Source organism: Quercus lobata, chromosome 5, assembly GCF_001633185.2.
Source record: "Quercus lobata isolate SW786 chromosome 5, ValleyOak3.0 Primary Assembly, whole genome shotgun sequence".
Lineage (NCBI taxonomy): Eukaryota > Viridiplantae > Streptophyta > Magnoliopsida > Fagales > Fagaceae > Quercus > Quercus lobata.
Window position 1 is genome coordinate 65,672,764 of NC_044908.1, and position 21,768 is coordinate 65,694,531.

At 33.8% G+C, this 21,768-nt stretch overlaps 2 protein-coding genes and 1 pseudogene across 3 annotated transcripts; 1 reads left to right on the forward strand and 2 right to left on the reverse strand.

Moving 5' to 3' along the window:
• The first annotated feature begins 292 nt into the window (after positions 1 to 292).
• On the forward strand, positions 293 to 631 carry LOC115988584 (30S ribosomal protein S10, chloroplastic). The gene has a single exon (XM_031112149.1). It carries the CDS (start codon positions 293 to 295, stop codon positions 599 to 601), a length of 309 nt encoding a protein of 102 aa, XP_030968009.1. The 3' UTR covers positions 602 to 631.
• Positions 632 to 3,045: 2,414 nt separating this feature from the next.
• Positions 3,046 to 7,083, reverse strand: LOC115988587 (annotated as a pseudogene).
• Positions 7,084 to 9,440: 2,357 nt separating this feature from the next.
• On the reverse strand, positions 9,441 to 19,777 carry LOC115988582 (11-beta-hydroxysteroid dehydrogenase-like 4A). 2 transcript variants are annotated; one of them, XM_031112146.1, is made up of 6 exons: positions 19,515 to 19,776; positions 18,071 to 18,263; positions 17,749 to 17,834; positions 10,825 to 10,956; positions 10,583 to 10,747; positions 9,441 to 9,823 (listed from the first exon to the last, which is right to left on the reverse strand). In XM_031112146.1, exons 1-6 carry the CDS (start codon positions 19,695 to 19,697, stop codon positions 9,620 to 9,622), a joined length of 963 nt encoding a protein of 320 aa, XP_030968006.1. In that variant the 5' UTR covers positions 19,698 to 19,776; the 3' UTR covers positions 9,441 to 9,619. The 2 variants fall into 2 exon arrangements, with proteins under 2 accessions (XP_030968006.1, XP_030968007.1); XM_031112147.1 differs by lacking the exon at positions 10,825 to 10,956 and having other exon boundaries at positions 19,515 to 19,777.
• Between the last annotated feature and the right edge of the window lie 1,991 nt (positions 19,778 to 21,768).

The following is a 21,768-nucleotide window of genomic DNA, read 5'->3' on the forward strand; positions in this document are numbered from 1 at the left end:
AATGCAGCACCTTGCTAAGCAGCAAATGTTTTGGCTTGCGACAAAGAGAACTTTTTAGTTGCTTTAGAGATTTATTTCACACCCTTCACTACTGCTTGGCCATTAAGGATATATGAAATGGCCATATGAACAACCCTTAAGTTGTTGAAAAATAACCACGAGGCCAACAACAAGGAAGTCGGAGCTGGCTGAAAAATCAAAATATATCTTTTCTGTTTAGAACTATTTGTCTGTCATTTTTTCTACCTTTCTAGTAGAATTGTAATAATCTAAAATGAGGTTTTGTTTGCAGATGGCCCCAAAGCAGAAAATCAAAAAGCTTAGATCATACTGGGTGCCCCTAATAGAGGACTCCTGCAAGCAGATATTGGATGCTGCAAGGACTACAAATGCAAAAACCATGGGTCCTGTTCCATTACCAACCAAGAAGCGAATCTATTGCGTTCTCAAATCACCACATGTGCACAAGGATGCAAGATTCCATTTTGAGAACCGTACACACCAGCACCTCATTGATATTCTTTACCCAACTGCACAAACAATTGATTCCTTGATGCAACTTGATCTTCCTGCTGGTGTTGATGTGGAGGTCAAGCTCTGAAGAAACAGTGCTGCGGCTTAGGTAAATTTCTTGAATTTCCAAACTATGGGGTTAACTATGATTTGTAGATTGCTATTTGGGGGAAAACAGTAGAGAAGAAGACTGTTATAGATGATATTTCTTTTCCTAGTTTGATTATTACTCCAACTTTCATCTTCATTAAGTAAAGCCATCAGTCCCAATTTTTTTTGCAAAAAAATTGTTGAACTTCCTATGCATTAAAGAAAAAGAGTATTAAGGATGTTTGGATTGCTTACCACAACGTGAGTTCATTCCTAAGAGGCTAAGGCTAATTCCTTAAATTCCTAGTTGTGGACTTTCATCTGCTCTACGTTGTTCTTATCGCTTTTAAATAAGCTTCTTAGGTTCTTATGAATCTACTGGGTTTGATCAACTAAGCTTCTTAAGTGCAAAAAAGTGGCTTTCCCGACTTTGTTGTTACAACACATCAGCCACTTTTAAAGTTACTGGAAAATGGCACCGTTTGGCTCTATCATGTAATTGTCTAACCAACGAGATGGTGAAAGCCGGACAAAGTGAGCAAGAGAAAACTAACTTTTGAAAACTAAAACTGAAATTGTGTAATATAAAAAACTAATGATTATCAAATATGATGGTTGCATTCTAAATTGAGAAGTTATTGGAAGAGAACTGATGATGGCTGAAGAAGGGCATTTTCAGTGGCAGGTAATTTGTTATCGTGATGTCACTCAGAAATATGATCTTGATAAGATGAAAGAAGCAAAAGGTGTTATTTTGGACACTCAAAGTGCCCTGACAGCTGTTGGCCCTGTATTTCTTTCCTGCTTTATGTGTTGCATCCTGGGACAATGAACTTGAAGAGATACAGCAGAAGCAATTCTATGCGAGTATCTTGCCAATGACCCATTTGGTCTGATGGCACCTCCCTAGGTTGGGGTTGAGGGTGAGGGGAGGGGTATGGGTAGTAGCTTAGGAGATTTCTAACCATTTCAAAAATAAAAATAAAAATTCATGCGAGTATCTCTACTCGTTGTTTGACTATAAGTTCTTTCCAAATGACCTCTCATTGGGGCTGTAGTTCCTTTTCTGTTGCATTAGTATTTCAACTGAATTGATTAGTTCACCATTTTGCCTAAATATTTCAATATAGTCTGTCTTCTATGTAAAAAGTTTTTATCCATAAAATCACCAATATTCTTGCAACAAGATATCTAGCTTGTATTTTATCCTGTTCTTTCACATTTGTACTTTTCTTCTTAGGTTCTGGATTGCTTCCTAGAGCAAATATCCCTTAGAGATGTCATTGTCGAGATTTGCCTTGTAGAGGGGTGATCACAGGAACAAGTTCATTGAACAGTTGGCCTGTTCTCAAAAGTTTCTTTTGTGGATTTCTTGTAAGCAATATCACGTAGAAAATGAAACCGCTGACCTCTTGAAGAAAGGCATGTAGAGTTTCTCTGTGGCATTCTCATTTCCTTGTGCTTGCATTAGTTGTTAGAGCTAGATGAAAAATACCAAGATGCATGACGTCTTGAATGTTTAATGAGCAGTGTTTCTATTTTCTAGTTCTTGTCAGATTAGTATGTGCTGTGACACGTTATCTTGTCTTTTTTTCATAAATATGAAGTTTATTTGATATAAAAGGTAGAATGAGATGAAAAGTTTACCACATGTTACTTATACATGTCTTGCCAAAGTCATGAAGTCCATTAGACTTGAGTGATGAGTCACCTGAATGTTGATTATGTATTTGGTCATGTATCTCAAAATTTACTTTGATTTCATTACCCTATAGCTTAGTGGTACCTCTGCCTCTTTCCAATGGGAAGACTGATGAGTGCCGATCTTGAGGCCTAATACTGCTGAAACTATTTGTATGGGGAAAAAAACTTTGATTTGATGACATCTAATTATCTGATTTGTTCAAAGTTTGATAAAGTTTATTAGAAAAAACAAAGACACACTTTAAGATCTTCGTGACCAGATATTGATTTAACATGTCAACCTAATATTTTAACTCTAAACTATAAATCATAAGTCCCTTTTTTCGAACGTCTCGCTTGAGTTTGTCATCAAAGTAGATTATATGTTTAGACTTGGTTAATTCTCTTGTAAGGCGAGCTCGAACTTGTTCACAAGCAACATGATTAACTTATTATTTTTCTATATATAGTAAACTCTTACCCCTTCACAAATTTAATAATAACTAAATTATAGTTGAAACTATATTGTTTGAGTTAATCAAATAGCTTGATTTTCGTTTATGAACTTATAAAAAGTAGATCCACCAACCTTGTATTATTGAAAGTTAATTTTTTCATACAAATATTATGTAACTTTTATTATGAAATGGACTATTTATATTATTAGTAAATTATAAATAATAATTTAATATCTTATGAATTTATTGACAAATTTACACTATTCAATCTTTAGTCTATATAAGTATATTTACCCACACACACACATACACTCACAAACATATTATGTATACTTAAATCGACTCATGCTCCTGAGCTTGCTTACGAATACATTATTTTGTTTCAGCTTGTTAATAGTCAAGCCAAACTAGACTTGAGTTTGACTTTTTTATTAAATAAACGGGCATATTTTAGTTTGTTCTAAAGTCAAATTGGAACTGTTTAGCTATTCATTTCAGCCCTAGTCCTTCTTTGAACTCCGAGGCCTACTAACCAAAAGTGAGTGGAGGCACCATTCGAATACTTTAGGACACAAGGTTTTGATCCAAAATCCTGCCTTCATCCAAGATGGCTCAATCAAGTACATGTCTCCATTACAAGCACTGTCCAAAATTGCCTTGGCACACCCTTATGTTGTCTTAGTTGGGAACCAATCAGCTTGAATCTAACCATAAATCACATTAAGAAAATGAAAAAGATACCTCTTCGTTTTGAGAGAATAAGAATCAAAGTGTAAATAGTAGTTAAGTTGGCAATAGAAATCACACATAGTAGGGTCATTACAAAATGGTTTGCACAATTATTGTTAGGCCTAGGCACTCATATTGTCATATACACATCCGGCAGGCCTCCAAACAACAACAATCTAGTCTTAAGTCCAAAAGTTTGAGGTAGGTCATGGATCCTAACTTTATCATCATACCAAGACATCAATTGATTTTTTAGTATAAGCAGGGATTGAACCCCAGATCTCTTATTCAATAACAAGAGACTTTATTAGTTGAGCTAATTGGAACACGTGAATTCGCATATGTAAAATCAATGATATAAGCACAATATTTTCTTGCACATCCACATGGGAGTTTTTTTTTTTTTTTTTAATAATATTTTTGAGAAAGTTCACATGGGAGTTGGAAGGGTTTAATTTTATTATTATTATTATTATTTTAATTCAAGCTTTGGTTCAATTGATACTGATAGGCTATAAAGGAGAGCTCATTTTTGTCAACCACGGAGAAAAATAGAAATTAGGCATCATTATGTTTTGATGCTCTTCCAAAACCCCTCTCCTCCATTAACCATAGCCATAATACAAATGCAACATACACTAGTAGGGTAAACGATTAGCTATGTTTGATAATTCACATTATACTTTTTCTAAAGCCTACCTCTAATAGATAATCGCTTTGTGTCATTTTTGACTCAATCACTCCAAGATTCACAATTGTAATTCCAAAATCCTGTCCAAATTCAGTCCTCAATGTCTCAAAAAAGGATATCAAGGCTGCCTTGCTTGCCTGAAGCCGACACAGATTTTACAAGCAATCAGTGAGAAGGAAAAAATGGGAATAACACAAATTAGGAGGTTTCTTACATTGTAGAAGCAAAATCTTGGAGTACTTAACCATGCTCCAGTTGAAGCAATTACAACAATCTTCCCTTTGCTTTTTCTTACGTGGGGAACTGCATAATGGGTGCTATACACTGAACCCTAGAAATTTATATCCTTAAAAACATAAAGTTTGTTCAGTCAAGAAAAGCATGCAACCTAAAACTCAGACAAAAAATAGGTTAAATCTTGAACAAACACAGCTGAACATCAAATAAAAATTTGAACTCTAAAGTGTGCAATGTTGTTGCAAAGTTTTTGTGTATTTGGATGTGAATAGCTAGTAGGATTTGAATTGAACCACCATGCCCATTTTATATTGACAAACACATAAACATTGGAATATGATCCTCTCAGTTTTACTTAAAATAGAGAAGGTCTATTTCATAGTTAATTTTTTTTTTTTTTGGATTTGACAGTGTACAAAGTGTCACACCATTTAATCTAAACTATAAAATAGATCTATTTTAAATAGAGAGAATCCTAACATGGTTAACGCTAGGCCTAGAAATGCAATAATATTGGATGACATTATCTAATAGACAATTGGTATCACCATTCATTTTTTAAATTCCAATAACAAGAACTGTTACAGTGTTATGGTCTTATTACCATAACTGAAGCAATATCAGATAATTGGGAGAAATCTTCAAACAAGCGTAGTTGTAGTATTCTAGTGTTATTCACCAAATGGTCCACTGTTCCAAAAATCCCATCCACCATACAGAAGTTTATTTTATTTTATTTTTTCACAAAGCCACAGAAAACCAAGGGAGATTCTTCTTTTTACTATGTAAATTTACATTGTAAACACAAAAAAGTGACAAATGTTGCACACATTTGTAAAAAGTAGTAAATATTATACACTTTTTGTAAATGTGTACAACACTTACTACTTTTTGTGTCTACAATGTAAATTTATACTGCAAGTATAATGTAAATATGTAAAAGTCTAAAAACTAAATTACATATCACACAATTTTCTTCATTGATAATTAAGTTGCACATTCACTCAGTAGGTGTTGAAGTCATGATATCAACCTCTACATTACTTTTACAATGGAAGGATGAGTTGAAACTCATGGTGAAAACATAAAATAAAAAGCCAAACACTTACATCGTCCAAAGTGGCTCACTGCCTCATCAACAAATCTCTTATATTCTTCAACTTTGGAAACATCGGCGCATAACACAATAACCTCTGGTGATCCTAGCTTGCGGGCTTTATTTGCGACTACTCGAAGACAGTCCTCTCTTCTTGCAACAAGGGCTAAACGAGCACCTCTCTTTGCGTACTCGTAAGCAACATGCTTCAAACTCACAAAGTCAATATGCAACATTAATACCCAATGTATAAGGGAGTTAGATATCTATATATTAACAAAGGCTAGAGCCATCACTACGTGAAGTATCTATTTAGTAGTATTTTTAAACTAGTTCCCAAAAAAAAAAAAAAAAAAAAACAAAAACAAAGTCGGAGCCAAGAAATTTCAAAGGGGATAAAGGCTATTTAATAGTACGAGAAATATGTTGAATATATTATATACCCTCACGCTTCACATGGCAAAAAAAAATGTTTAAGAATCCATTTCCTTAATATATAGTAAAAAAATGAAGAATTAATATAACATATACTCCTTAATTGGAGTCTTCTCAAGATATTATCTTGTGGAAGTGTGGGGTGTGCTAAAATTTATAAATTGATAAATTGTATTGATTATAATGAAATATAGTGAAACTGTTTTTTTCGTTTTGCTGAGTTAAATGGATGACATAGATAAGTAAATGTGGTTTAGTAGTGTTGGTTCTACATAGCTCGTAGAAGTGTGTGTGATTTCCTAAAATAATTTATAAATTGATAAGTTGTATTGATTATATATATATATATATATATATATATATAACTTTCTTTTGTTCTGCTTAGTTGAATGAATGACATAGATATGTAAATGTGGTTTATTGTTGGTTCTACGTCCACTCAAAGAAGGAATTCTCAGTAACTTATACACTTGTAAGCTCGACTCTACACTCATTACAAAGTGGAACTTAATCCACAGGATGGAATATGTCCTTCCCGGTATGCTTAGTCTCACATTGCTAAGAAGTGAAAATTAACTTCTTATTTTGTAAATAAACTAAGTTGTTTATAAAATAATTTACATTTCTCGTGCAAAAAAAATTTGTTTGTGTTCATTAATTTATAAAATGAGTCAATCTCAACTCAAAGTTTAAGGTCAATTATTAAATAAGTTGAGCTCAAATATAATAATGTTCTCGTGAGCTTGTTCTGCCACAAACTTGTTTAATCGAGTCTCATAGTTGTGACTCACCATCTATATAATATTAAACATTATATTTTTTACTTTTATACATATAAATATATAAAATCTCTTAAGTTGGGGAATGAATTTGATAAAAATAGGAGGGATTAAATAAGCTTCCTCTGCCACTGTCTATATATATTAATATAAATACCTTGCCAATTCCTGAAGATGCTCTCGCGCGTAATCAGTATGACTTTGTCAGCCGCGTTTTCAAAGTATATGGATCTTTTTAAGGACCAAAGAAACTTGAGAAAAAGAAATGGAGGCGTGAAGAAAATAACACAGTGAGAGTTAAAGGAAGTAGTACAATGTTCAATAAATTATGAAGCAAATCCATAGCTTTGCTACAATGAAATAACACAGTGAGATATATATATATATATATATATATATATATACATTTATTTATCTATTTATATTAAAAACTCTAAGGACTTGGCTACCTAGAGCATTCACAACAGTGTAGCTATAATATTATATTGCGATGTGAGAATGATGTTGTACATGTGAAAATGTGGCTTGAATTAATTAGCCATTATTATTATTTTTTTTTTTTTTGTTTGAGAAACAATTAATTAGCCATTCAGTTAGCTTCAACCTAATATTTATTTCATTGGTGGGCAATAATAAAGTGCCGTTTTGGAATTCAATGATGAAATAAAATTTGCAGCCTACTTTGTCAAATCTAGCACCTATATATACATATTTTTTCGGCTAGATTCCTGAGTAAATGGTGAGTATTGGGCCTAATTTAGGCCCCTAGATTTCTTTTTTAGGTTAAAATACAAATCAAGTCACTAAGTACTGCCACATCACTTAAAAGATGCCACTTCATTGTTTCATTAACCACGTAAGCAAAAATGCTAATGAAAGATAAAATAATAACCAATAGTACTCATTTTTTAAACTTCAAAGACCAATAGAGCTCATTTGAAATTTCAAGGACCAAAAACGCTTACCTCAAGACCAACAATGTATTTTCACCTTTATTTTAAAGCGGAATTATTCAACTTTAACAAATTATTTTTTATGAATTTAGATTGATTTCAAGATTAATTAGCTATAGTATAAGATACACTATATGGAGTACAATGAACAACTAAATAAATAACACAACATATGGTGACATAGAAAAATTGATGGAAAAATTACTGTGTGGGCTTAGTTACCAACCTCCAAGACCATGAATTCTTCTACGAGTGATGTTAGAATTATGTGGTTAAGTGATTAAATCCATCATTTCCTAAGAACTTAATTAAACATGGATTTTGTTCAACAATATTTTTGATTGGTTGAGAATTGGTCTCTGTTAGGTTCTAAGTACTTAGGAACTAATGTATTAGAACTCTAATTTGTATTATTGGCAATCCATGATCAAAACAGGTTTTTAGTCTTGTTTTAGACTTACTTAAAGTATGCGTTTTATGTAAAGTTGGAATCGAGCTGCTGCAGAATTCATTGTGCAATTCAGTCTGGCTCGATCGATCGAGAATTAGACTCGACTAATCGAAAGTCGGGAAAAATGTTTTTTCTGCAAAATTTTCAACTCAACCCTAAGCCCATATGATGTGTAGGGTTTTATGTTTTGCCCTAGGTATAAAAGGGAAACCCTAGCCACGTTTTTGAGGTTGCTCTATTTACTGTGTGTGTGAATCTCTTGTGAGATTTGAGAGGTGGTTGCCTTCACACATGCTTAGGATTATCAAGAAGGAGATTTCATTGAGAGTTTGATGATCATTCAGTTGCTGCAATAAAATCTTAAAGATACACAAGCAGGAGTGCTTGTACTTGCTGGAGAATCCAAGAAAGAAGGAGTCCGTGGTCTCGGAGCTGTCACGTGGTCGTGTCAGTAAGTTTTCTACTAGTAGGTAGCAATAGGATGTTAGTGGTCTAAGTCGCTATTGTAAAACTTCGATTCTTTCATAGTGGATTCAAGTTTACCTTAAGGATAACTAGGTTAAATCCTCCCTAAGTTTTTACCAGTGTGGTTTCCTAGGTCATCATATCTTTGTGTTTTTTATATTCCGTACTTTTCATTGATATGATTATATGATTGTGTTAACCTAGATCTGAAATTTGGACTAAGTAATCACTTGGCTAATTAACTAGGTTAATCCAATTATGTTTTAAAGGGTCTAAAAACGTACAGTCTCAATGGATCAAGTTTAATGAATCTTGATTAGTCAAGCTGCTTGGTGTCCAACATGCATCAAGATCACATAACTAGCAGTTCTCCTTGAGTTGAATCTTAGTCTTGTCTTGGAATTGAAAAAGACTTCAAGCACACTTCAAGACGCACTAAGACTTTTCAATATGGATACATTTGTTTATGGTTTGCCAACCTAATACTATGGACTCAACTTCCTTGATTAACTTATTTCTTTTCCATATATAATAAAAACTAGTACACTACAATTAAAATTTATTACCTGTTCACAAATATATGCTATAATAATAAATAAATAAAAGTTATTGCATAAATTATATTATTTTAGTTAATATGTTAGAATAATTTTTGTTTATGAACTTATAAATTATATAATATTTTACTACAAATCAAACTATTTATACTATCATTAAGTTATAAATAATGATTTAATCTCTTATGACTTTAATTACAAATGTACATTAAATAAATAACAAATTCAAACCTACATAATCTAATATCAAGTTTATATAAGTATATTTTTATACATCTATACATATAAACATATAATGTCATATATACTTAACTCGAACTTTCATAATCATGAACTTGTTCAAGAATACTTTATTTTATTTGAGCTTGGCTTATTCATAGTTGAGGGTAAAATAAGTTTGAGCTTAGCTTATTTGTTAAATAAATGAACATATTTAAGTTTTTTTCTCACGTCAAGCTCAAACTGTCTATTCATTTCCAGCACTAGTCCTTCTTTGAAGTCCAAGGCCAAATGACAAAAAGTGAGTGGACACACCATTCAAATACTTCAGGACACAAGGTTTTGACCCAAAATCCCGCCTTCATCCATGATGGCTCAGTCAAATACATGTCTCCATTGCAAGTGCTGTCCAAAATTGCCTTGGCACACCCTTCTGTTGTCTCAGTTGGGATCCAGTTAGCTTGAACCTAAACAGAAATCACATTAAGAAAATGAAAAAGATACCTCTTTTTTTTTAGAGAATAAGAATTGAATTGTAGATAATGGCTAAGTTGGCAATAGAAATCACACATAGTAGAGGCCATTACCAATTTTTATGCTGAACAGGGTACAAAATGGTTAGCACAATTATTGTTAGGCCTAGGTACTCATGTTGTCAGATAACCATCCAGTCGGACTCCAAACAACTATCAAGTCTTAAGTTCAAAATTTTGAGGTTGACTATAGATTCTCAACAGATCAATTATGGTTAGAATTGAATAGTATAATTTGTGTTATGAAATAGGTATATTCGCAAAACAAAATCAAGTTCACCAACAATCCCTTGATGAATTGGCATATGTTAATGATATAAGCACAAGATTTTCTTGCACATCCACATGGGGGCTGGAAATATTTAAAAAAAAAAAAAATTAATACAAGCTTTGGTTTGATTGATACTGATAGGCTATAAAGAAGAGCTCATTTTTGTCAAACACAGGTGAAAAATAGAAATTAGGCATCATTATGTTTTGATGTTCTTCCAAAACCTTCCCCCTCTCCTCCATGAACTCTAGCCATATACCAATAGCTGATGCTTTTTGGAAAGAACAAATTTTCAAAGATCTTAGAAACCTCTTGGTATGGGTTAAACACCTCAATGCCTATAATATAAATGCAACAAAAAATGGTAGGGTAAACAATTAACTAAGTTAGATAATTAACAATATACTTTTTCTAAAGCTTACCTCTGAAAAAAATTCGCCTTGTGTCATTTCCTTTTTATTTTGTTGAGAAAACCTTTGTATCATTTCTGACTCTATTATTCCAGGAGTAACAATTGTAATTCCAATATCCTGTCCAAATTCAGTTCTCAATGTCTCAAAAAAGGATATCAGGGCTGCCTTGCTTGCCTGAAGCCATCACAAATTTCACAAGCAATTAGTGAGAAGGAAAATATGGGAGTAACACAAATTACGAGGTTTCTTACATTGTAGAAGCTCAATCCTGGAGTACCTAACCAAGCTGCAGTTGAAGCAATTACAACAATCTTCCCTTTGCTTTTTCTTAAGTGTGGAATTGCATAATGGGTGCTATACACTGAACCCCAGAAATTTATGTCCTTAGCAGCATGAATTTAGAGTCAGTTAGGGCGAGTATGCAACCTAAAACTCAGACAAAATATAGTTTAAAAATTTGAATTCTAAGGTTTGCAATTTTGTTGCAAAGTTTTTATGTATTTGGGTGTGAATAGCCTGAAGGATTTGAATTGAACCACAATACCTGTTTCACTTTGACAAATATGTAAATATTGGAATATGATTCTCTAAAATTTTGCTTAAAATATGGAGAAAGTTTATTTCACTATTAAGGTTTTTTGTTTTTTAGTGTAAAGTTGTTATTTACAACTATTTTGTGTTGGCTTTCGTTAGGACATATGTGATTTAATTGTTAGGAACATATGTCACTATTTTATGTAATTAGCGAATCCTTTGACAAAATGCACTTTACTTGTATTTGGGTAGATCTAGGATGTGTTTAATACTTCAAGAAATAAGGTTTCAAGTTTAAGTATTAAAGTCATGCAAGTTTGTCCAAGATTCAAGTGTGAAAAGTCTTATTCATTAAAACTCGACAGCTAGCAATCTATCGAGCCTTGAAGAGCTGTTCTAGCCCGTGGCTCGACAGCAGCTAGACAGATAGGTATCTATCGAGGTTTATGAAGTTCAATTTTTTCAGGACTATTTTTCATTCAATCCATGATTGTATGTTTGGGCTTTCTTTTCTCACAACCCTAGACATATAAAAGGATTATTTTAAGGGTTGTCAAAGGTGACACAAGTTGCACAAGTGTTGAGCAAAGTTTGTGCATGCAAATTGTGACCAGAGACAGAATTTGCCCTACTTCATCTTTCTTGTGAAGAAGCTGCTGTGTTTGTGCACCGTAGGGTTTTTTAACCAAGGAGCTTCTCAATCTTCATCGTGTGATGAACTGAAGAACTTTGCAGGCAACAACCTTCTCTAGTTGGTGATTGAAGTCGCATACTGGGATCCGCGCAATTGGTTAGTCACGTCTTGAGAGCCGTGCATTATAATGAAAGATTGTCACTACAGAACAAGTCCAATCGGGTATTGGGATAAGGGTCCAACTATGGGTTGGTATAAGGTACTGGGATTCCTTTACTTGTAACCACTTGTTTTGATAATAGTGGATTCTCGGGAGTGGTGACCTTAAAATCACTTGGTGAGGTTTTTACCTTGTTGGTTTTCCCCATTCGTAAACAAATCACCATGTCAATTTAATTTCCGCTGCATACTTAGTTTAATTGGTGATTTTTTTGTGCTACCATGTATCTTGCATGTTAATTTGATTAATTAACAAACTTGGCTAATTAATCAATTAATTTATCACAAGGGGTCGATTCGTTTTTAGCCTATCAGCTTTAATTTCGTGCCAAATTTGATTGTAATTTTGTTTAATCTTATGTACCCTGTTTTTATGTGGGATTCCAATGTATGGCTTATGTGTGAGAAAGAGTGTGAAGACTCAAGACAACATTGAAGATCAAAGGAGTTTTCACGGGTAGCTCGCGAGAAGACTTCCCGTGAAGTGAAGCCATGTGCACAGCACGTGACTAGAGTGCGAAGAATCATGATAGCTGGTTTTCGTGAGTATTTTGTGGGTAAGGCCTTCCTGCAAGATACCCACAAAACTTTCAGTTTTGCTATTTTGACATATCTACTCCACTATGTCTTCACCCACACTATATATACCATCATTACCCACATATTGAGAGGAGTTCTTTTCTGAGAGAAAACCTTAACGATAACTCTTAAGAGTTAGAGATTGTCATACCCACAATCCTCTACACAATCCATTGTGGTTTTCCTTAACTCCTACCTCTCCATATCCAAATCCTTGAGAGGTTAATAGCCCAAACACTTACCACACCCATTTTGAGTGTAAAGTGAGGTTTTGGTGCTGCTGGAAAGCATTGGAAGAAGCCATTTGTTTGGTGGATGCAATCGGATTGAATTGCATGATCTGGAGAGCTAGAGAAGACAAGGCTTCATCAAGTCAGTTGGTAGTAGGAGCTTGAAGGGCTCAAGTACATGGGGTAGACTAGGCTTGGAGGGTCTTTTGTTATTCATGTATTCCAACTTATTCTCTAGTTGATCGATTTACCGCTTGGAGGGCAGCAGAGAGGTTTTCGCCAAGTACTTTGGTTTCCTCTTCGATAACATGTCTCGGTGTTATCTGTGTTTGCATCCTTCTTCCCTACTCTTTTAGCTTTCATTTTATTGTTGATATTTGATGAATATGGCTTAGAGTAGTTTATTGTTTGTTCGCTCGCATTTACTCTATTCTGCACTTAGTTTAAGTTAGAGTAAAATTAACCGAACTGTAATTTTTTGTTGTGTTTTTACACTTGTTCCTTTGTGCTTTGTGAATGTTTTTGCAGATGTCTCCTGTTAGGTTCTAAGGAATTAGGAACTAATGTATTAAAACTTCATTTTGTAATGTTGGTAAATCATGATCAAAACATTTTAGTCTTGTTTAGACTTGCTCAAAGTATATTCTTTTTATGTAAAGTTGGAATCGAGTTGCTACAGGATTTACTATATAAATTTGCCTAGCTCGATCGATCGAGAATTAGACTCGACTGATCGAAACTTGGGCATAATGTTTTTTTGCAGAATTTTCCAACTCAGCCCCAAGCCCATTTGACGTGTAGGATTTTATGTTTTACCCTAAGTATAAAAGGGAAAACCCTAGCCACGTTTTAGGTTGCTCCTTATGCTATGTGTGAATCTTTTGTGAGATCTAGAGGTGTTTGCCTTCACACATACTTATAGTTATCAAGAATCAAGAATATGTCAAGAACTTGATGATCAATTCAATTGCTGCATTAAGAGTTTAAAGATATACAAGCGGGTGTGCTTGTACTTGCTAGGAATCCAAGAAAGAAGTAGTTCGTGAACTCGGAGCTATCACGTGGTCGTGGTAGTAAATTTCCTACTCGAGGTAGCAATAAGATATTAGTGGTCTAAGTTGCTATTGTGTAAACTTCAATTCTTTCATAGTGGATTCGTTTTACCTTGAGGATAGCTAGATTAAATCCTCCCCAGGTTTTTTACCGGTTTGGTTTTTCTAGATTATCATATCATTGTGTTCTTTATTTTCCGCGCTTTACAATGATATGATATGTTTATGTTAACCTAGATCTGATAATTTGACTAAGTAATCACTTGGCTAATTAACTAGGTTAATCTGGTTATGTTTTAAGGGGTCTAAAAATGTACATCTCCTACTAAGCATTCTGCCACAAAGAAATCATCAAAGCATCCATGCTTGAACTCAGAGAATTTCCGAAGCATTGAGGCAAACATGGCCTACAATGACTTCTACAAAAAGGCAACGATCATCATGGAAAGGGTTGTAAGAATGGAGACCCTTGAAAACACTTCCATTCCTGAGATATTCAAGGAGAGTACATGGACAAAGCTGCTGAATCCAAGTGGGAATGTTTTTGCCGACATCATAAGGGAATTCTTTGCAAATGCCCTTGTGGAAGGGGAGCGCATAAACTATTGGATGAGGCAAAGAGAATTCATTATCACAAGGGAGTCCATTCAAGAGGTATTAGAAATTCATCCACCATCTCAACAAATTTCTATACAATATGATGATAGATTGGATTCTCTTGAACCAATGGCGGATCTCCTCAGTGGCTCTCTCAAAAAGAAGTCAATGAACACAATTCCTTTCACCATGGAGATGAGGACGTTGGCTTATATAATGATCCATAACCTCTACCTGGTGACGAACTTGACCACATTGTCCGAACCAAGAACTATTTTCCAGTATGATCTCTTCACACATAAGGAGATCGACATATGCGGTCACATATACTACCTCCTGACCAAAAGCATCACCAAGAGGAACTCAAGAATAATCCTGCCATTCTCAAGTCTCATTATGGCTCTCATAGCAAAAATGAGGCTGAAGATTCCAAGCGGTCTCACCATCATGCAAAGGGACTATCCGATTGGTGCTCAAACAATGACCCGAAGCAAGGCCCACATAACCGAACCAAAAATCGGCATTTCCTAAATCCTAAGGGACAATGTTGAAGATGAAGGTGGGGACACAGAGGAAGAGATTAACAAGTTCACATCAGCCTCGGAGGGCTCTACACAACCATCTTCCCAAGCACAAGTATAGGGACCCGATCATCTTGATCTTCTCATTGCAAGGGTTGAGCAGATGTATGGTATGCTGGAATCCCATGTGCAACACACCTCAGATCAGTTTACCTATATCGAAGGCCAGATTACTGCGCTATCATCTTAGATTGAAGACATGATGATGGAGCAGCGGTAGCAACAAGAGGGATCTGAATCAGAATTTGAGCAGTTCTAGCCTCTTTGGCCATTCCGGTCAAAATGGGGGAGAAAGTTTGAGGTGGAGATGCACAATTTGAGGGGGAGCATAGCATTACATTCCATAGACATTGGTTCATTTTGATGGTGTTTTAGTAGTTTACTTTGGTTTTAGTAGTCTACGCTCATTTATCTTTATAGTCTTTATAACTCTTTGATATTTACATTGCTTTCTTTTAAAGCTTAAATACTATAGTTTAAAACTTCAGTTTATATTTAGTACTTTGTGTTTTGTATCTTTGCTTTGTAGCATTTTTAAGTGCTTTTAGATTATGTTACATTATCTTTGGTACTACACACTTATGCCTTTGTTGGATCGTGTATCCTTGGTGCAAATACTTCTTGTATTTTGCATTGGTTGTGTATGCCATTGATTTCTGCGTTGCTTTTAATTACATTGCGTGTCCAGATGATCATTTACCTGCTAAATGTTCAGTGTAGTCATCCTTTAATGACTGTTTTTGTTTGATCAAGTTATGTTTCATTGTTTATATATTGTTTATTACCTTGATCGCATTTTACTTGCTTATATACGTACCTTGTCTTCAACTTGTCATAAGCTTAATGAAAGTTTTGTTTATGCTCATTTATCTTTATAGTCTTTATAACTCTTTGATATTTACATTGCTTTCTTTTAAAGCTTTAAAGTACTCTAGTTTAAAACTTCAGTTTATATTTAGTACTTTGTGTTTTGTATCTTTGCTTTGTAGCGTTTTTAGGTACTTTTAGATTATGTTGCATTATCTTTGGTACTACACACTTATGCTTTTGTTGGATCTTGTATCCTTGGTGCAAATACTTCTTGTATTTTGCATTGGTTGTGTATTAGACATGCAATTAATTTCTGCATTGCTCTTAATTACATTGCGTGTCCAGATGATCATTTACCTACTAAATGTTCAGTGTAGTCATCCTTTAATGACTATTTTTGTTTGATCAAGTTATGCTTCATTGTTTATATATTGTTTATTACCTTGATCGCATTTTACTTGCTTATATACGTACCTTGTATTCAACTTGTCATAAGTTTAATGAAAGTTTTGTTTGTGTGCAAGTATTTCAGGAGACAGGTGTATACGTGCAAGTGCTTCACAGCTTCTAGATTAGGTGTGAGTGAGTTTTGCCACTATTCCCAAACTCACGTTTAAGTCTAGAGTCTGTTTTAAGGGTTTTGTCTCAGAATAGCCAAAGGGGGAGATTGTAAAGTTGTTATTTACAACTATTTTATGTTGGCTTTAATTCCATACCAAATTTGATTGTAATTTTGTTCAATCTTATGTACCCTGTATTTTATGTGGGATTCCAACGTATGGGTTATGACTGAGAAAGAGTGTGAAGACTCAAGACAACATTGAAGATCAAAGAAGTTTTCACGGGTAGCTCGTGAGAAGACTTCCCACGAAGTGAAGCCATGTGCACAGCACATGACTGGAATGCAAAGAGTCATGACAATTGGTTTTTGCGAGTATTTTGCAGGTAAGGCCTTCCTGCAAGATACCCGTGAAACTTTCTGTTTTGCTATTTTGACATATCTACTCCACTATATCTTCATTCACACTATATATACCATCATTACCCACATATTGAGAGGAGTGCTTTTCAGAGAGAAAACCCTAGCCATAACCCTTAAGAGTTAGAGATTGTCATACCCACAATCCTCTACACAATCCATGGTGGTTTCCCTCAACTCCTACCTCTCCTTATCCAAATCCTTGAGAGGTTGATAGCCCAAACACTTACCACACCCATTCTGAGTGTAAAGTGAGGTTTTTGTGCTACTAGGAAGCATTGGAAGAAGCCATTTGTTTGGTGGATGCAATTGGGCTGAATTGCGTGATCCAAAAAGCTAGAGAAGACAAGGCTTCGTCAAGTCAGTTGGTTGCAGGAGCTCGAAGGGCTCAAGTACATGAGGTAGACTAGGCTTGGAAGGTCTTTTGTTATTCGTGTACTCCAACTTATTCTCTAGTTGATCGATTTACCGCTTAGAGGGCGGCAGAGAGCTTTTTCGCCAAGTACTTTGGTTTCCTCTTCGATAACACATCTCGGTGTTATCTGTGTTTGTATCCTTCTTCCCTACTCTTTTAGCTTTCATTTTATTGTTGATATTTGATGAATATGGCTTAGAGTAGTTTATTGTTTGTTCGCTCGCATTTACTTTATTCCGCACTTAGTTTGAGTTAGAGTAAAATTAATCGAGTTGTAATTTTTTATTTGGGGGTCTAAACAGCTCTTGTGTTTTCACACAAATTCGAGCTTTCATTTAGATCTAAAGGTTAATTGCAAAGATTCCTAATACAATTAACAATAAGCCTAGACATGCGTTAATTTTCAATATTTTGGTGTTTCTGTATGGTTAACAATTGACATTATCTAAAACAAAATAGTTATCACTATTCATTCTTAAATTCTAATAACAATCATTGTTAAGAAAGTAGGATAGAGGTTCAATCATGCATGTTGGTTTTATTACCATAATTGAAGCAATATCAGAGAATTGGGTGAACACTTCAAACAAGCATATTTGTGATACCCCAGCATTGTTCACCAAATGATCCACTGTTCCAAAAACCACACCAACCATAACACATGAGTTACAATTTTTATTTATTTTTTCACAAAAAGCTATAGAAAATGAAAATAGATCACACAATATTATTTATTGATAAGTTAATTATATACACATGCACTCAATAGGTCTTGAATTCACAATATAGTCATTTACCTTACTTTTACAAGGGAAGAATGTGTCATTTGAGTTAAGACATTGTGAAAACAAAAAATAAGACACTTACATCGTCCAAAGTAGTTCACTATCTCATTAACAAACTGCTTACATTCTTCAACCTTGGAAACATCTGCACGAACCACAACAACCTCTGGTGACCCTAGCTTACGGGCTCTATCTGCCACTGCTTGAAGACGATCTTCTCTTCTAGCAACAAGGGCTAAACGAGCTCCTCTCTTTGCATACTCATAAGCAACATACTTCAAACCCACAAAATTAATGTCACATTACTATCATTGACCAATCTATATATTAACAAAGGCACAACTAGAAAATTTTCACTAGGGCCAAGTCTATGTAGTGGTAGGAGAAATGTTTGTATTAATTATTTGTAAAACCATTCATAGTCAAGTGACAAGACACTAGAAATGTGTTAAATTAATAAATTGATGACTTTTTTTTTTAAACAAGGATATCTAAACCTCTTCGAATATCTGACTATTCCCTCGGCTATATGCAGTCTCCTCGTCCCACACATACTGGTTTATTATAGGGAGGAATCCCTTAAGGGTGGCACCAAGACGTTGACAAGAGGTTTCAAACCCAAAATCTCATGAGGTCTTAGAAACCACTAATTATAATGAAATACAGTGTTTATTAGAACTTTTTTTTTTTTTTGTTCTACATAGTTGAATGGATGACATAGATAAGCGGATGTGGATTATTAACATTAAAAGGTAAAAATATAGTAAAAGAGTTTTAAAAGTTTTTTAAAAAAAATTATAAGCTTAAAATTTTCACATGATATTGTGTTTGAAGTAACTTCACTCTTACATGATTCCACCATTGAGTCATTGACATCGCTTTATTTTGTTAGTACTAATCAATGTTAAATTAAGTACCGATTCTCCCAAAAGCTAAAGTTATTGGGATATAATAAATTAAATCATTTAACCACAAATTCCATCACTTCCCCTCACTTGTGGGCCAAAACTACCTTTTTAATAGATGAGGTCTAACAAGTGGGATTTTAAAAGGGAGGTAGAGCAAAGGAGACATGGGCCACTTTGATGCCATGTTAAATCTCCAATTCTCCCAAAAGTTTAAGATGTTGGGACATGGTAAATTTAATAATTTAACTACACAATTCTAACAATTACAACATGTCATTTTGTGTCAAATTTTATTGAAAACTATTATAATGTATGTGCGATGTACAACTTAATTGAAAATTATATATAAATAAATTAAAATTATATTAATAATTAGTGAATCATATAATAAAAAAAACACATTAATTTTGTGAAGTATAGTAGGTAAATTTATTGAGCTACTTCATCCAAGCAAGGTATGTAATGTGTAAATTTTATAATATCAAAATGTAAAATTATGATATATAATCAAAGTAATTAAACTAAATATTAATTTATTTTAAATTGCTAGAAAATTTTTATTTGAAATAAAATTTAGAAAATTATTGGTATGACTAAATATACATATAAAAAAATTACCTCACCAATTCCTGAAGAAGCTCCAGTGATGAGTATGACTTTTGCAGCCACATTTTCTCTATATATGGATCTTTTTAAGGACCAAAGAAACTTGAGAAAAAGAAATGGTGGCATGAAGAGCAGTAATACGGTGAGAGTTATAGGAAGGAGTACAATGTTCAAGAATTTGTGAAGCAAATCCATAGCTTTGCTTCAATGAACTGAGAGAAAGAGAGAGATATTAAAAACTCCAAGGAATTGGGTACCTAACAAAAGAAAGAGGTTTCAACTGGAGATAAGGTACATGTAAATGTGATGTGAGAGTGATGTATATGTGAAGACGTGGCTTCAACTAAACCATTAACTCGGTTAGCTTGATCCTAATATTTGTTTTTGGCTGGAAATATTCAAGTAGGGACAAAGTTTATTTTTAAATTGATTTGGACTTTGGAGGAATTTTTTTTAACAAGTTAAAAGATCATCCATATGTATTATTTAAATAAATTACATGATTAATTAAAAAAATTATGTAACTAAAAGCAATACCGACCCAATTACTAGTCAAGTTAAGCGATCGTCTAAGAATCTAGGTGGAATTAGACCCCCAAATATTAAACAAAAAGTATATCTCTTTATATGTGAGTACTAATAAAGACTCAAATATTAGCAAACAAGTAAAAATTATTATCAAAGAAAAAGAAGAGAGATGTTAGAGATATTACAAATTTTGATATGTCACCATTTGCAAAAAAAGTAATTTTGACATTCATTTATTTTATGATTGAAATGTCACCAATCATATTTGTGACATTAGTTTGTAAGCATTTTGTAATAAAAATTGTAGTAAATTAACATTTTCAAAAAAAAAAAATGATAAAAAATATTTTCGTTGGATGTGTTACTATCCGTTTGTTTTCTCCATGGAGTTTTAGAGTGTAAAAGTTCTTAATCTCCCAGACGCTAAAATATACACACACTACTCTCAACAAAAAATATTGAAATAAAAAAAAAATTCAATCTCAAACCTTAATTTTTAAAATTTTTTGGTGCAAATTGCTGAAAAATTTTGTCACTCTCCACTCAAAGCATATAATAGAGTTTTTTTTTTAATAAATTTTTTTTAAAGCTTCTCTATAGCTGCTGCACTTCCAAACTTCTTCTCTGTTAAGCTTGAGTTATGTTAAGTCCTTGTTTTTGTTGGCTTATTTGCATGCCAAATTTATTTGTATTTTCTTCTCAATTTTCATGTATTTTGGGTTAATTTGTAATTGGGTAGAAGTACTTGAGCCTTGACCACTATTGCTTTGAAGAGAAGGTTGCACTAATGAGATAAAGTGCAGCCCGTGAGATGGACACATGGTAGAAAAAGGAACAACCTTTTTCAATGTAGCTAATGAGCAACTCGCGACCAAGTCACGCCCATGAGTTGCTTGAGAATAGAGTCTAATCTTGTGTTGGGAAATTTAGACCCCGGTTGATAAAATTAACAAGTTTTAAACCCAAGTTGTTAATTAGATTTATTATGAATAAACCTTGTTAAAATAAACAAACATCAATATCATGTCAATATCATGCGTAGCGGAAAAGTAAATAAGACAAGATATGATAACCTAGGAAAACCAATGAAACAAATTAGTTTCAAAAAAAAAAAAAAAAAAAGCTTGGGGGGAAACCTTCCCGAAAAGCAATCCACTATAGTAAAGAGAAGTTTCAGATCTAGCACAAATCCTTTGTCCCTAGACTCTACAATCCCTGTAGATAAACTTATAATAGAAACATTCTACCGCTTCAAAACCTCTGAACTCTTCAATATATGAATGCCACCCTTTTGTATGGATCCCAGTACGTGATTAACCAATGATGCACGACTCCTAGTACGTGACTAACTCCAGCAACTTGAAGAAGTTGTTGGCTGCAAAGATTTTCACTTCATCAACAATGAAGATCAAGAAGCATTTGGTTACAAAACCCTAAGGTGCAAAAACGTAGTAGTTTTTTTCAGAGAGAATAAGGCACTCGGTCACTTTCTGTATGTGTTTTCTATGTATTCTCCTATGTGACAGCCTTTAAAATAAGCTTTATATATGTCTAGGGTTGTGAGAAAAAAAACCTACACATATATGTCAGCATGGGCCGAAAATCAGATCTGGAAATTCTGATTTCGTAAATCTCAATAGATTTTATGTCGAGCTTCGTTCATTAAATCTTGATCTCGAGCTTCTGTCAAGCTTCTATCCAGCTTTAATGAACAGTTTTTCTTAACTTGTTTCTTGGT

Excerpts from the sequence above, each read along its gene's own strand:
- LOC115988584 (XM_031112149.1), top strand. The coding sequence starts at position 293 with ATGGCCCCAAAGCAGAAAATCAAAAAGCTTAGATCATACTGGGTGCCC.
- LOC115988582 (XM_031112146.1), bottom strand. The coding sequence starts at position 19,697 with ATGGATTTGCTTCACAAATTCTTGAACATTGTACTCCTTCCTATAACT. Across the intron at positions 17,835-18,070 it reads AGTGAACTACTTTGGACGAT|TGGATCATTTGGTGAACAAT; the intron begins GTAAGTGTCTTA and ends TTTTTGGAACAG. Across the intron at positions 10,748-10,824 it reads CAGGATTGAGCTTCTACAAT|GCAAGCAAGGCAGCCCTGAT; the intron begins GTAAGAAACCTC and ends TGATGGCTTCAG.